The sequence below is a fragment of the Brachyistius frenatus genome, unplaced genomic scaffold (assembly GCF_029030835.1).
Source record: "Brachyistius frenatus isolate BFR_SWC_R1_liver_20210118 unplaced genomic scaffold, ASM2903083v1 Contig_24, whole genome shotgun sequence".
In the NCBI taxonomy this organism is placed as follows: Eukaryota; Metazoa; Chordata; class Actinopteri; family Embiotocidae; genus Brachyistius; species Brachyistius frenatus.
This window is the reverse complement of record NW_027210623.1, coordinates 4,319,892-4,330,509: the sequence shown is the minus strand read 5'-3', so window position 1 is coordinate 4,330,509 and position 10,618 is coordinate 4,319,892. Positions and strand designations below refer to the sequence as shown.

The 10,618-nt window shown below is 44.6% G+C and overlaps 1 protein-coding gene across 8 annotated transcripts in view; it reads left to right on the top strand.

Annotated features, from left to right (window-relative positions):
* Positions 1-4,882: 4,882 nt before the first annotated feature.
* The window catches only part of LOC138620528 (protocadherin-9), a 198,051-nt gene continuing 192,315 nt past the window's right edge, over positions 4,883-10,618 (top strand). For all 8 annotated transcript variants that reach the window (XM_069697808.1, XM_069697807.1, XM_069697806.1 and 5 more), the window contains exons 1-2: positions 4,883-5,629; positions 6,128-9,274. In XM_069697808.1, coding sequence (XP_069553909.1) covers positions 6,239-9,274 — 3,036 coding nt within the window. In that variant the 5' untranslated portion in view covers positions 4,883-5,629; positions 6,128-6,238. The remainder of the gene's footprint in view (positions 5,630-6,127; positions 9,275-10,618) is intronic.

Genomic DNA, 10,618 nt, shown 5'->3' with positions numbered 1-10,618 from the left:
TGTCAAAAATACGCAACTCAGCTTGACTGTATCTGAAAAAGTACTGGTGTTAGAGTGCATGTCAAGTATCTGCTAACCTGGTGCTGCTTCATTCATACTGCACAAGGTCAAATCAGCCTGCGCACTGAGCAGAGAGGAACTTGCTCGACTTTCTTTCCCCGGTCTGCCGCAGTCTTTGACCAGGATCCATTTCAGCCACTACAGGCAGGCTTCTGGCTTTCACATCAGTAAAAAAACAGAGAATGGGAGGGAATGTTTGACCTTTTTCGGTGCAGAGTCTGGAAAGTGATATGTGATTCAAATGTGGCAGGGAGAGGGGAAAAAAATGAGGAGAGCCAGAAAGCAAAGGGAGAGAGAGCACATTACAGTCGGAGAGTAGACAGAAGAGGCATTTCTTATAAGGGATATCTTGCACTTTTGGCATCTCGAAACGCTACCCAGCATATCTTTTTTTAATCAAACAATGTGTCAATCAATGTTCAAAGGATTATCATGAGTGGCATTATCCCTCTTAAATGCCAACTGTCAGGTGGTAAAGGATGTGCTGGGTGCATGAAGAAAATGTCTTTAAAATGATTTTGCAATAATTAGGAAAGCTCAGCAGCAAGCATGGGATGTCTTTGGGGTTACCATATGGTTAATCAAAAAAATTACCTTGAGCAAGCGTTTACATTTTAGCTCACAAGCCCACAGCTGTAACGCTCTGTCCCTGCACATATCAAAGTACCTTGTTACTACCTTGTTAAGCAATATAGCACAAGTTGCTCGGGGGAATTCAAAGGTTTGATTCCACTGAAATCCCTTTCAAAGAAACTGATAAACATTTCATATCCAAATTTTCACTCGAAAGTATCCAAACTTTTAACTTGAGGATGCCTAATTAGAGGCTCCAATTAGGTATTCAGGGTCCGCAGCATGTGTGATGCCAATTATCCACTGGGTCATTACCACTCTTGAGAGAAGTTACACTGGCAAAAGGGTTTTTAAGGGAAAAGGCCTAAATTTTCATCAGCACTTGCAGGGGCTATTTGGTGGTATTGACAAGGAACAAATTAAACCGATGTCCTCGGTGGGCTTCAGAAAAAAAACAGTGAGCTAAGCTATAGAAATACTAAATGGTTACGTTCTATTTAGACACTGCCAAATCATTATAAGTGGTGATGAAAGGAAGCTTTTTATACATCCAGCTTTAAAATGTGAAGTAACACAACAGAAGGAGAGTTTTGCCCATGAGTGAAACAACTCAAAGGATTTGATTATTACACGAGTCCAATTTTACGTGCACATTTGTTTAGCTGGCAGGTGGTGCGGTATCACAAGCAGCAGGATCCAGCTCATGTGATAATAGCTGCTCTGATGTTTTTCTCTGAGTCAGCTGATTACAGGAACTGAGACGGAAAGTAATGAGTAAAATATAAGTGTTCACGACAGTTGTTTTCTTTTCAGAGGTTGTACAGTATGTTGTTCAATTCTTTCAGACATTGAAATTGGCTTGGATAATTACACTTCTTTTGGCTAAATTACTTTGCATTATTCTGACCAGGCAGACAACGCAGAAAAAAAAAAAGAAGGCTGCATTCCAAGTCAAACAGCTCTCACACTCTAAAAATGATTCATGTTTCTCACCATGCCCAGTTTTTCTCACTTGCACTAGTGAGGTACGTAATAGAAAATGACCCTACGTATGTTAAAGGCTAACTAATGGATCGTGAGACAAAAACTATTTCAAATAGAATTTCTGGAATACCTTCTTCTCCTGACCAAAATGTATTTGCAAAAACTCTATAAACAATATTTTCACTCAGACTATCCTCATAGTTAACCCTCCTGTTGTCCTCGGATCAAAATTACCTGCAGCTGTGTTCAACCAAGTTCTATTTTATTTCTATATTTTTATATTTCTTGGGATCATTGGTCATCATTTTATAAAGAAACCCTCACAGCCTCCTTGTCACCAATGATCCCCCCAAAAATGTGAAAATAACATAGAACTTGGTTGAACACAGCTGCGGGTCATTTTGACCCAAGGACAACACAAGGGTTAAAATACTTTTCTTACGAGGAATGTTGTTATAGAAACATCAGGCATCTAGTGTTTGCAAGAGCAAATCATTTGTTTACATAAAATAAAACTTTTGGATTAATTAAAGGTCCTACATTAATAAACACATCTTAACTTTCCACACACACACACACACACACACGCAGCCTTCAGTCATGGTTCCTGATTCTTATGTCTTTCTATCAACACACTAGTTGTGACACCAACTGTTTACATTTTCCAGCTCCAGCTCCTTAGATTGTGTTTAAGTTAGAAAATACATAAATTACCTGTTTGACCTTGTACTTTAATAGAGATGAAAGATAAACAAATTTGTAGCTTGTATTATTCATGAGACAAATTCAACAGCATGAACAAGTCAATAAGTCAGCGTGAGAATCAAACCAAGGTGAATCGTGTGATTGACTGCACCTGGTACACAGGGACTCATAAGGCCTCAGGTTTGGACACTTCCCTTAGGCTCTTTCCTCGATGTGAGTTTATAGGAGGTACATTGTAAGACCTCGAGCATATATTAGCATACTACTTTATTCATCACTTGTCAGAAACCTGACTGGCAGACACATGAGCTGCAGCCAGTTCAAAATGGACTAAATAAGATTAAAAAAAAAAACGGGAGAGCGGATAAATCTGGAAAGAGGAACAGTGCAGTTGCTGATTTTTAGCCCTTTCTGGTGTCTGACTCAAGGTCATGTGACACTCAATTCATCTGTAAGGCGAAATAAATACGATTTCACTGACCCATGACACAAAATGTCCACGAAACTTGTGTGGAGTTCTGATAAGAGTTGCTGATCAATACCGCTGTCTTAACAATTACTCCACCAGATGTGATAATTTCTGTCCAGTACTACCAATTACTGTGCAATCATCCTTATGCACACACACACACACACACACACACACACACACACACACACACACACACACACACACACACACACACACACACACACACACACACACACACACACACACACACATTACTCACACATACATTACACACCTCAGAGACCCAACAATGTTGGAAATTTCTACTAAATCTAAGCATATTTCTTGTTTTGCAGAAAAAAAAACAAAAAAAAACGAGACACTCACTCTCCTAGTCAGCAAGTGAAAGCAGGTGATGGGTTCTTAATGACTCCGGCTGGCCAGTAGAGCAAGAAAGTGTTTCGCCACCGCAGACAGTTATATTGTCACTTTTTCCTCTACATCAGGGTGTCAGACTTTAAACTGATGTGACAGATCGCTCCTTTAGCTGCTCTCTCCCAGCTGAGGACATTGATGGCTGGATCCACAGGCAGAAAGGTCAGGCCACCAGGTTGGTTGTGCTAATGGACTGCTGACCAGGCAATAAGCCAGCCTCTCTGGAGACATTTGCAGTCGAGTTCCCACCTCAACAGTGTGGGTCCCCGTGTCCCTCGCATCACTTCCCGACACTGGGGCACATTCTCGCTTTTTGGCACTTTTACATTTGCTTGTTACTGACTCACTCATCGTGTCGTCCTCATTGTGGTCTCCCCTCAGAGAGCCTGACCCTGAATCTTGCTTTCAGAAATGTGTGGTTGGTTAAGGTTTTGTGAAGATGTGACGCTCAAATGAAGGTTAAGGCATTTGTGAAGGCCCACCTCAAGATGGCAGTGTTCACCATGACAGGCTGCTCAGCGCACGAGCTCAACAGCTTGCCTTTCTCAGCAGCAGCACAGGCAGAGAGAGAGAGAGAGAGAGAGAGAGAGAGAGAGAGAGAGAGAGAGCGTGGCTCAAATTGAGGGTTATCTACTGCATTGAAATTAAGTAATGATTGGATAGCAGTAGGTAATAAAATGACGGCTGGATCTGTAAAGCTGACTCTGATTTCCATGCTATTAAATCTGTTATTTTCTAGTCACCTTTGTGTCACTTCTGACATCATTTGGGGCTCCTCGGCGCCGTTCAGCCTGCTCTTGTTGCTCTGAAACTTGTCAAGTAAGATCATCTGCGGTTCTTCTCAAGTCACATCACAGCCTCCTCTGAGCATCACAGCTCGAGCACGAGGCAGTAAACTTAAAAAAAAGAAAGAAAAGAAGTGCAATTCACCCATTACGCACATGCCGCTGTGCGGCTTTGATGACTAGGATAACTGTCAAGGTTATTTCTTACGGACAACTGCTGACGCCTGGCTGCAGGGTGCAAAGTGTGGTGGACAGAGCGAGAATATGCACCCGGTGCAAACATGCTCAGACAACAGATTCTCTGTTTAGAGTGCAATTATAAGTGACTCTCACACAAGGCTTGTGTTGTATATCCCTGTGTTTATATTTGGCGAGTCAATATCCGTCACAGCGCATCTTTTTTTTTTTTTTTTAATGTGCTGCCGTCTTGTCGCTTTTTATGTCCACCCCAATTATTGCAGCCTACCTGACAACAGCCGAACAGGTTGGCTTATGTGTTAGATGCGTCCCTTTAGAGCCAATGAGTGTTATCTGCTTTTATATAATAAAGCACAGAGTAAAAACTAGGGGACATCCACTCTTTTTTTCTACGCTATCATCAGCAGCAATGCCAGCTTCATCATCGTCATCATCATCATCATCATCATCATCCCCCTCCAGCCTCGGGGTTTTGGTTAAGCGTCTCTCTGCAGCCTGCAGCATCTTCACGGAGCATCTCACCACGGACAACCCTCCGGTTTGCTAAGTGACGTGACTCCGGGCCAATCCTGTTGCCGCTCGGGTTGCCGACGCCACGGAAAGAGAGGGGCGGTGTCCAATGACGAGGGTCGGCGGGGTGGGGGGCGTCGGTGTGGTGTACTTCACCACCCCTCCTGTGGGTTTACACAGAGTTAGTGCAAGATATTCTGCTCTGGGAGTGAGAGTGCAAGGATAAACGGCACATCCACGCTGCGCATCGGTGGCACACTGAACAGCCTTTATGTTCAGGTTGGCGTTTCCAAGTGGGATTGACTCTGAGATTTCACACTTGTTTTTTCCATTAATGTCTTCATGATCTTTTTTTTTTTTTTTTTTTTTTTTTTTTTAACCTTGTGTCTGATTATTGATGGAGCTTCGTGAACTTGAAACATGACAGGACACGAGTGTCTCCTCCTGCGTTCACCTCGTCGGCGCCTTCACCTTCACAGGTAGCCGGCGGAGAGAGGAGAAAAAAAAAAAAACCCGCCGGTTTTCTCGGGACGTGTGCGGGAGATGAGCATTGATTGTAGGACCTGCTCTAATGGAAGACACCACAAACCACTGACCACCTTCCTGTGTCTGCTGGAGAGCGACGCTGATTACTGCAATCACCGCAGGTCGCACAATTAGATCCCGTCCGTTCCTGAAGTTAAACGGGGGAAAAGGAACTGCGACATATGCAGCCTCTAATTCTCCCCAGTTTGTGCGACCAGCTGCTTTTACCCAAAACCTCTTTCAGAGTCTGACTACTCCTGCGGGGCGATTATTTTTTTCTCTCTCTCTCCTGGACAGAGAAGGATATCTTTTCCTGAATAAACTCGCACACGGTAGCACACTGGATGAGAAGACTGAGCTGACACACTCCAGTTTTTCTCCCCCTGCGCTGCAACGGATTTGGGTATGTAAGATAAGAATAGGTCTCAGTTGCCCACTAAGAATTCCAAATCTGACTGAGCTTACTTTGTAGGCTTCATTCATGCGCATTCATTCGTTTAGGAGCCCACACACAGCTTAAGCTCTTTAATTTTGGCAATTTAAGTGTAAAATTAATAAGACTGTGTAATGTGTTGTGAAGTTTTGTGGCCATGGGGCTTTGAGGCGCTGGAAATTCTTAGTGACCATAACATGTGGGGGATTTAGAGAGGGAGAAACAGACATGAATAGCTGCCTAAATGGTTGCTGCAGTGTATTTGTTGATTTAAAAAAAAAAAAAAAAAAAATGTTTGAATGCCATGATTAATGCCTATTTGTAGATACAACAGTAAATCATGTCAGAAAAACTTAGACTAAACAGCTGACTGTGAGGAGGGAGGGTTGGGTTGCTTGTTAATTAAATCTAATTACTGTGCATTGAGAAGTTAGTTCACTGAAGGGAAACTCTGTCATATATTCATAGGTTTGTTCGTGGAAGATTCCTGCCATCACATGCAAGGAGTCACTGCCTGTGGCAACGCTGCATAGAAAGAAACCTTTGAGTTGTGACGGCTGGAAACGCATTAAGACTGTCATGGATCTAAAAGACTATTACCTGTTGGGCACCCTACTCGCCTGCATATGGCTAGACCCTTCAATAGCCCAAGAGCTGATTTACCCCATCAGAGAGGAGTTGCAAGAAAATGTCCTCATTGGAAACATACCAAAGGACCTAAACATTTCCCATACAAATGCTGCCACTGGAGCAAGTGCTAATCTTGTGTATCGGCTCGTCTCCAAAGCGGGAGATAACCCACTGGTTCGCGTTCTGAGCAGCACCGGGGAGATCTTCACAACATCAAACCGAATCGACAGGGAGAAGTTGTGCCCTGGCCCCTCGTTTGAGGACAGCGAGTGCTCCTTTGAAATTGAAGTGGTCATCCTACCTAATGATTATTTCAGGCTGATTAAGATCAAAATAATTGTCAAAGACACAAATGATAACGCCCCCATGTTCCCGTCCCCTGTGATCAACATCTCCATCCCGGAGAACACGCTCATTAACAGCCGCTTTGCCATTCCTTCTGCCACTGACCCGGACACCGGCCCAAACAGCGTCCACAAATACGAGCTGATCAACGGGCAAAGTGCCTTCGGCTTAGACATAGTAGAAACGCCCGAGGGGGAGAAGTGGCCTCAGCTCATTGTGCAGCAGAATCTGGACAGAGAGCAGAAGGATACATATGTGATGAAGATTAAAGTGGAGGATGGTGGCAGTCCGCAGAAATCCAGCACTGCCATTCTCCAAGTTACTGTAACGGATGTGAATGACAACAAACCAGTGTTTAAAGAGAGCCAGATAGAGGTGCACATACCAGAGAACTCCCCTATTGGCACGTCTGTCGTGCAGCTTCAGGCCACAGATGCAGACATTGGGGCAAATGCAGAGATACATTATGTATTTGGGACTCAGGTGCCTCCTGCTACAAAAAGACTGTTTGCATTAAATACAACATCTGGCCTAATTACAGTGCAGAGGCCTCTGGACAGAGAAGAGACTGCTATTCACAAGCTCTCTGTTTTAGCTAGTGATGGCAGCTCAAGTCCAGCCAGAGCTACAGTTACCATAAATGTGACAGATGTTAATGACAATCCACCGAATATAGACCTGAGATACATAATCAGTCCCATTAATGGCACTGTTTTCCTCTCGGAGAAGGATCCCATCAATACCAAGATAGCTCTCATCACAGTGTCAGACAAAGACACTGACATCAACGGCAAGGTCATTTGTTTCATAGAGAAGGATGTGCCCTTCCATCTCAAAGCAGTGTACGACAACCAGTATCTATTAGAGACATCTGCACTGCTCGACTACGAGGGGACGAAGGAATACAACTTTAAAATTGTAGCGTCTGACTCTGGAAAGCCGAGCTTGAATCAGACCGCCTTGGTGAGAGTGAGGCTGGAGGACGAGAATGACAACCCGCCTATTTTTACTCAGCCAGTTATCGAGCTGGCCGTTATGGAAAACAACAAACGCGACCTGTTCCTCACTACTCTGACTGCCACAGATGAGGACAGCGGGAAAAACGCAGAGATAGTCTATCAGCTGGGACCAAACGCATCGTTTTTCGATCTCGACCGCAAAACAGGGGTCCTGACTGCGTCCAGGGTTTTTGACCGGGAGGATCAGGACAGGTTCCTCTTCACTGTAACGGCACGAGATAACGGGACCCCGCCTCTGCAGACGCAAGCAGCTGTTATTGTAACTGTGCTGGATGAAAATGATAACAATCCCAAGTTCACGCATAACCACTTTCAGTTCTTTGTGTCGGAGAATCTTCCGAAATACAGCACTGTGGGAGTGATAACAGTGACAGATTCAGATGCTGGAGAAAATGCTGCTGTCTCTCTTTCTATCCTGAATGACAATGAGAACTTTATACTAGATCCTTACTCTGGGGTGATCAAATCCAACGTGTCATTTGACAGGGAGCAACAGAGCTCCTACACTTTTGACGTTAGGGCTGTGGACAGTGGCAGGCCTCCCTGTTCCTCAGCCGCCAAGGTGACCATCAATGTCATTGATGTGAACGACAACACCCCCATCGTCATCTACCCCCCCTCCAACACATCTTTCAAGCTCGTCCCCCTCTCCTCTATCCCGGGATCTGTGGTGGCGGAGGTGTTTGCTGTAGACGGTGATACAGGGATGAATGCAGAACTCAAATACACGATTGTGAGCGGGAACAACAAGGGTCTGTTCAGAATCGACCCCGTCACTGGGAATATTACTCTGGAGGAAAAACCAGCAGTGACTGACATAGGCTTACACCGATTAGTGGTCAATATCAGTGACCTGGGATATCCCAAATCTCTCCATACTCTGGTGCTGGTGTTTCTATACGTCAATGACACTGTGGGCAACTCAACACTCATCTATGATCTCATCCGACGCACCATGGAGACCCCGATTGACCGCAACATTGGTGAAAGCAGTGAAACTTATCAAAGCGGTGACTATTTAACTATAATGATAGCCTTCGTTACCGGCGCCTTAGTGGTGATTATTGTCATCTTTGTCACTGTGCTGCTGCGCTGCCGCCATGCTTCCAGGTTCAAAGCCGCACAGAGGAAAAAACAGGGGGCCGAGTGGATGTCGCCCAACACAGAAAACAAGCAGAACAAGAAGAAGAAACGCAAGAAAAGGAAATCCCCCAAAAGCTCCTTGCTCAACTTTGTCACCATCGAGGGGAACAAACCTGACGACCCAGCCCACGAGCCAATCAACGGAACCATCAGTCTGCCCACCGAGCTGGAGGAGCAAGGGATTGGACGCTTTGATTGGAATGCCACGCCTACCACGACCTTCAAGCCCAGCAGCCCAGACCTGGCCCGGCACTACAAGTCCGCCTCGCCTCAGTCGGCCTTCCACCTCAAGGCCGACACGCCGGTTTCGGTGAAGAAGCATCACGTGATTCAGGAGCTCCCATTGGATAACACATTTGTTGGGGGCTGTGACACCCTTTCCAAGAGATCCTCCACGAGCTCCGACCACTTCAGTGCCTCAGAGTGCAGCTCCCAAGGAGGGTTCAAGACGAAGGGGCCCATGCACACCAGACAGCAGGTAAAAGAGCACTTTTACTGGTCTATAAGTACTGCCTATAACTGCCCTGTTCCACAGTGCTAAAGTGCCAGTCTAGATTAGGGACTCGCTCTAAGGTACTGTGAAGCAACAGGAAAGAGAACAGGAGACTTACTGCTTGAGCAAGCTCCCCTGTTTCTCAACTTTAAACATGAAAAAAGTAACTTGAACAATAGCTAATTAATGGAGTTGATTATGGACTCAACAATCACGTGCATAATTTGGGGGTAATAATTATAGACTGATGTTTTGTCATTAGTATATATTTAATTCATATTTAACAAAATGCAAGTGGGTGAGTGACTGCCTTGCCTTATTTTGTCTCTTCAGCACCCAGGTTAGATCACTGGTAAAATGTACCAACATAACATTAATTGTGACTCAATGTTCTTTGTGAAAGAAACATTTTTTTCTTGCCTATCTACTCAGATTACTATTGTCATCATAGAGAAATGCTGCACACATTCTTCCCCCCCCCCCCAAAAAAAAAAATCCCCCCCAAAAATAGTTGACTTCTCACCTCTCTCCTCATAAAACTCTTGAGTGTGTTCATGTTTTATTTTTGTTTGTTTCTTTGTTTTGGTGTGTATTGTAATATCACAAAAGATTTTGTAACCTTTTCAACACCTGCAGCAATAGCAACAGTCAATAATTAGTCTGCTGTGCTGGTATTGTGAATGTCACTGTAGGCTTTGCCACATCATCTAAGCTTGAATTAAATGCCTCCCCTCAAAGCACACTAGCGAACTGAGTGAAGCTTGTCTGGAACTTGATACACATCCAATTCAAAAAGGATTAGCCAATAATGAGCCTCAAATTTCAACGTAATCCATGCTGCTTTTTATCAAAGCCTTATTAATTTTTCTGCTAATAAAGCACCACTACACAACACACAGTTCTAATCTAATGCAACACACGTGGACAAATACAGGGAGCAGCAGAAAAGAGGGAAGAGTGCAGAGGGAGGAAGGCAGGCAGAGACACTCTTGTCAGTGGGTCAGGCTTGACGGGTGGTGGTACTGAACCTTTAGGTGGCAGTGTTGCGCTGCATGGCACAGCCTGGCACTACGCCAACCTGCAGTGGACTTATAAATGCAAGGGAGGAGAAGAAAGGAGAGAAACCTATGTTAGTGTTCTTAGTGAAATACTCTCGCCTAATGATGCAGAGGCTGCGCGGGGAAGATTGATAATGGCAGTTAGAGATGTGAGTGATAAGATCTATCCGGAAGAGAGAGTGGGATTACAGGGGTGACACTGTGTGACTCCTGTCGATGCATACCTCCGGGTCACTGCATCTGGGGTTGCATTTAATGTGTTTCTGTGTGA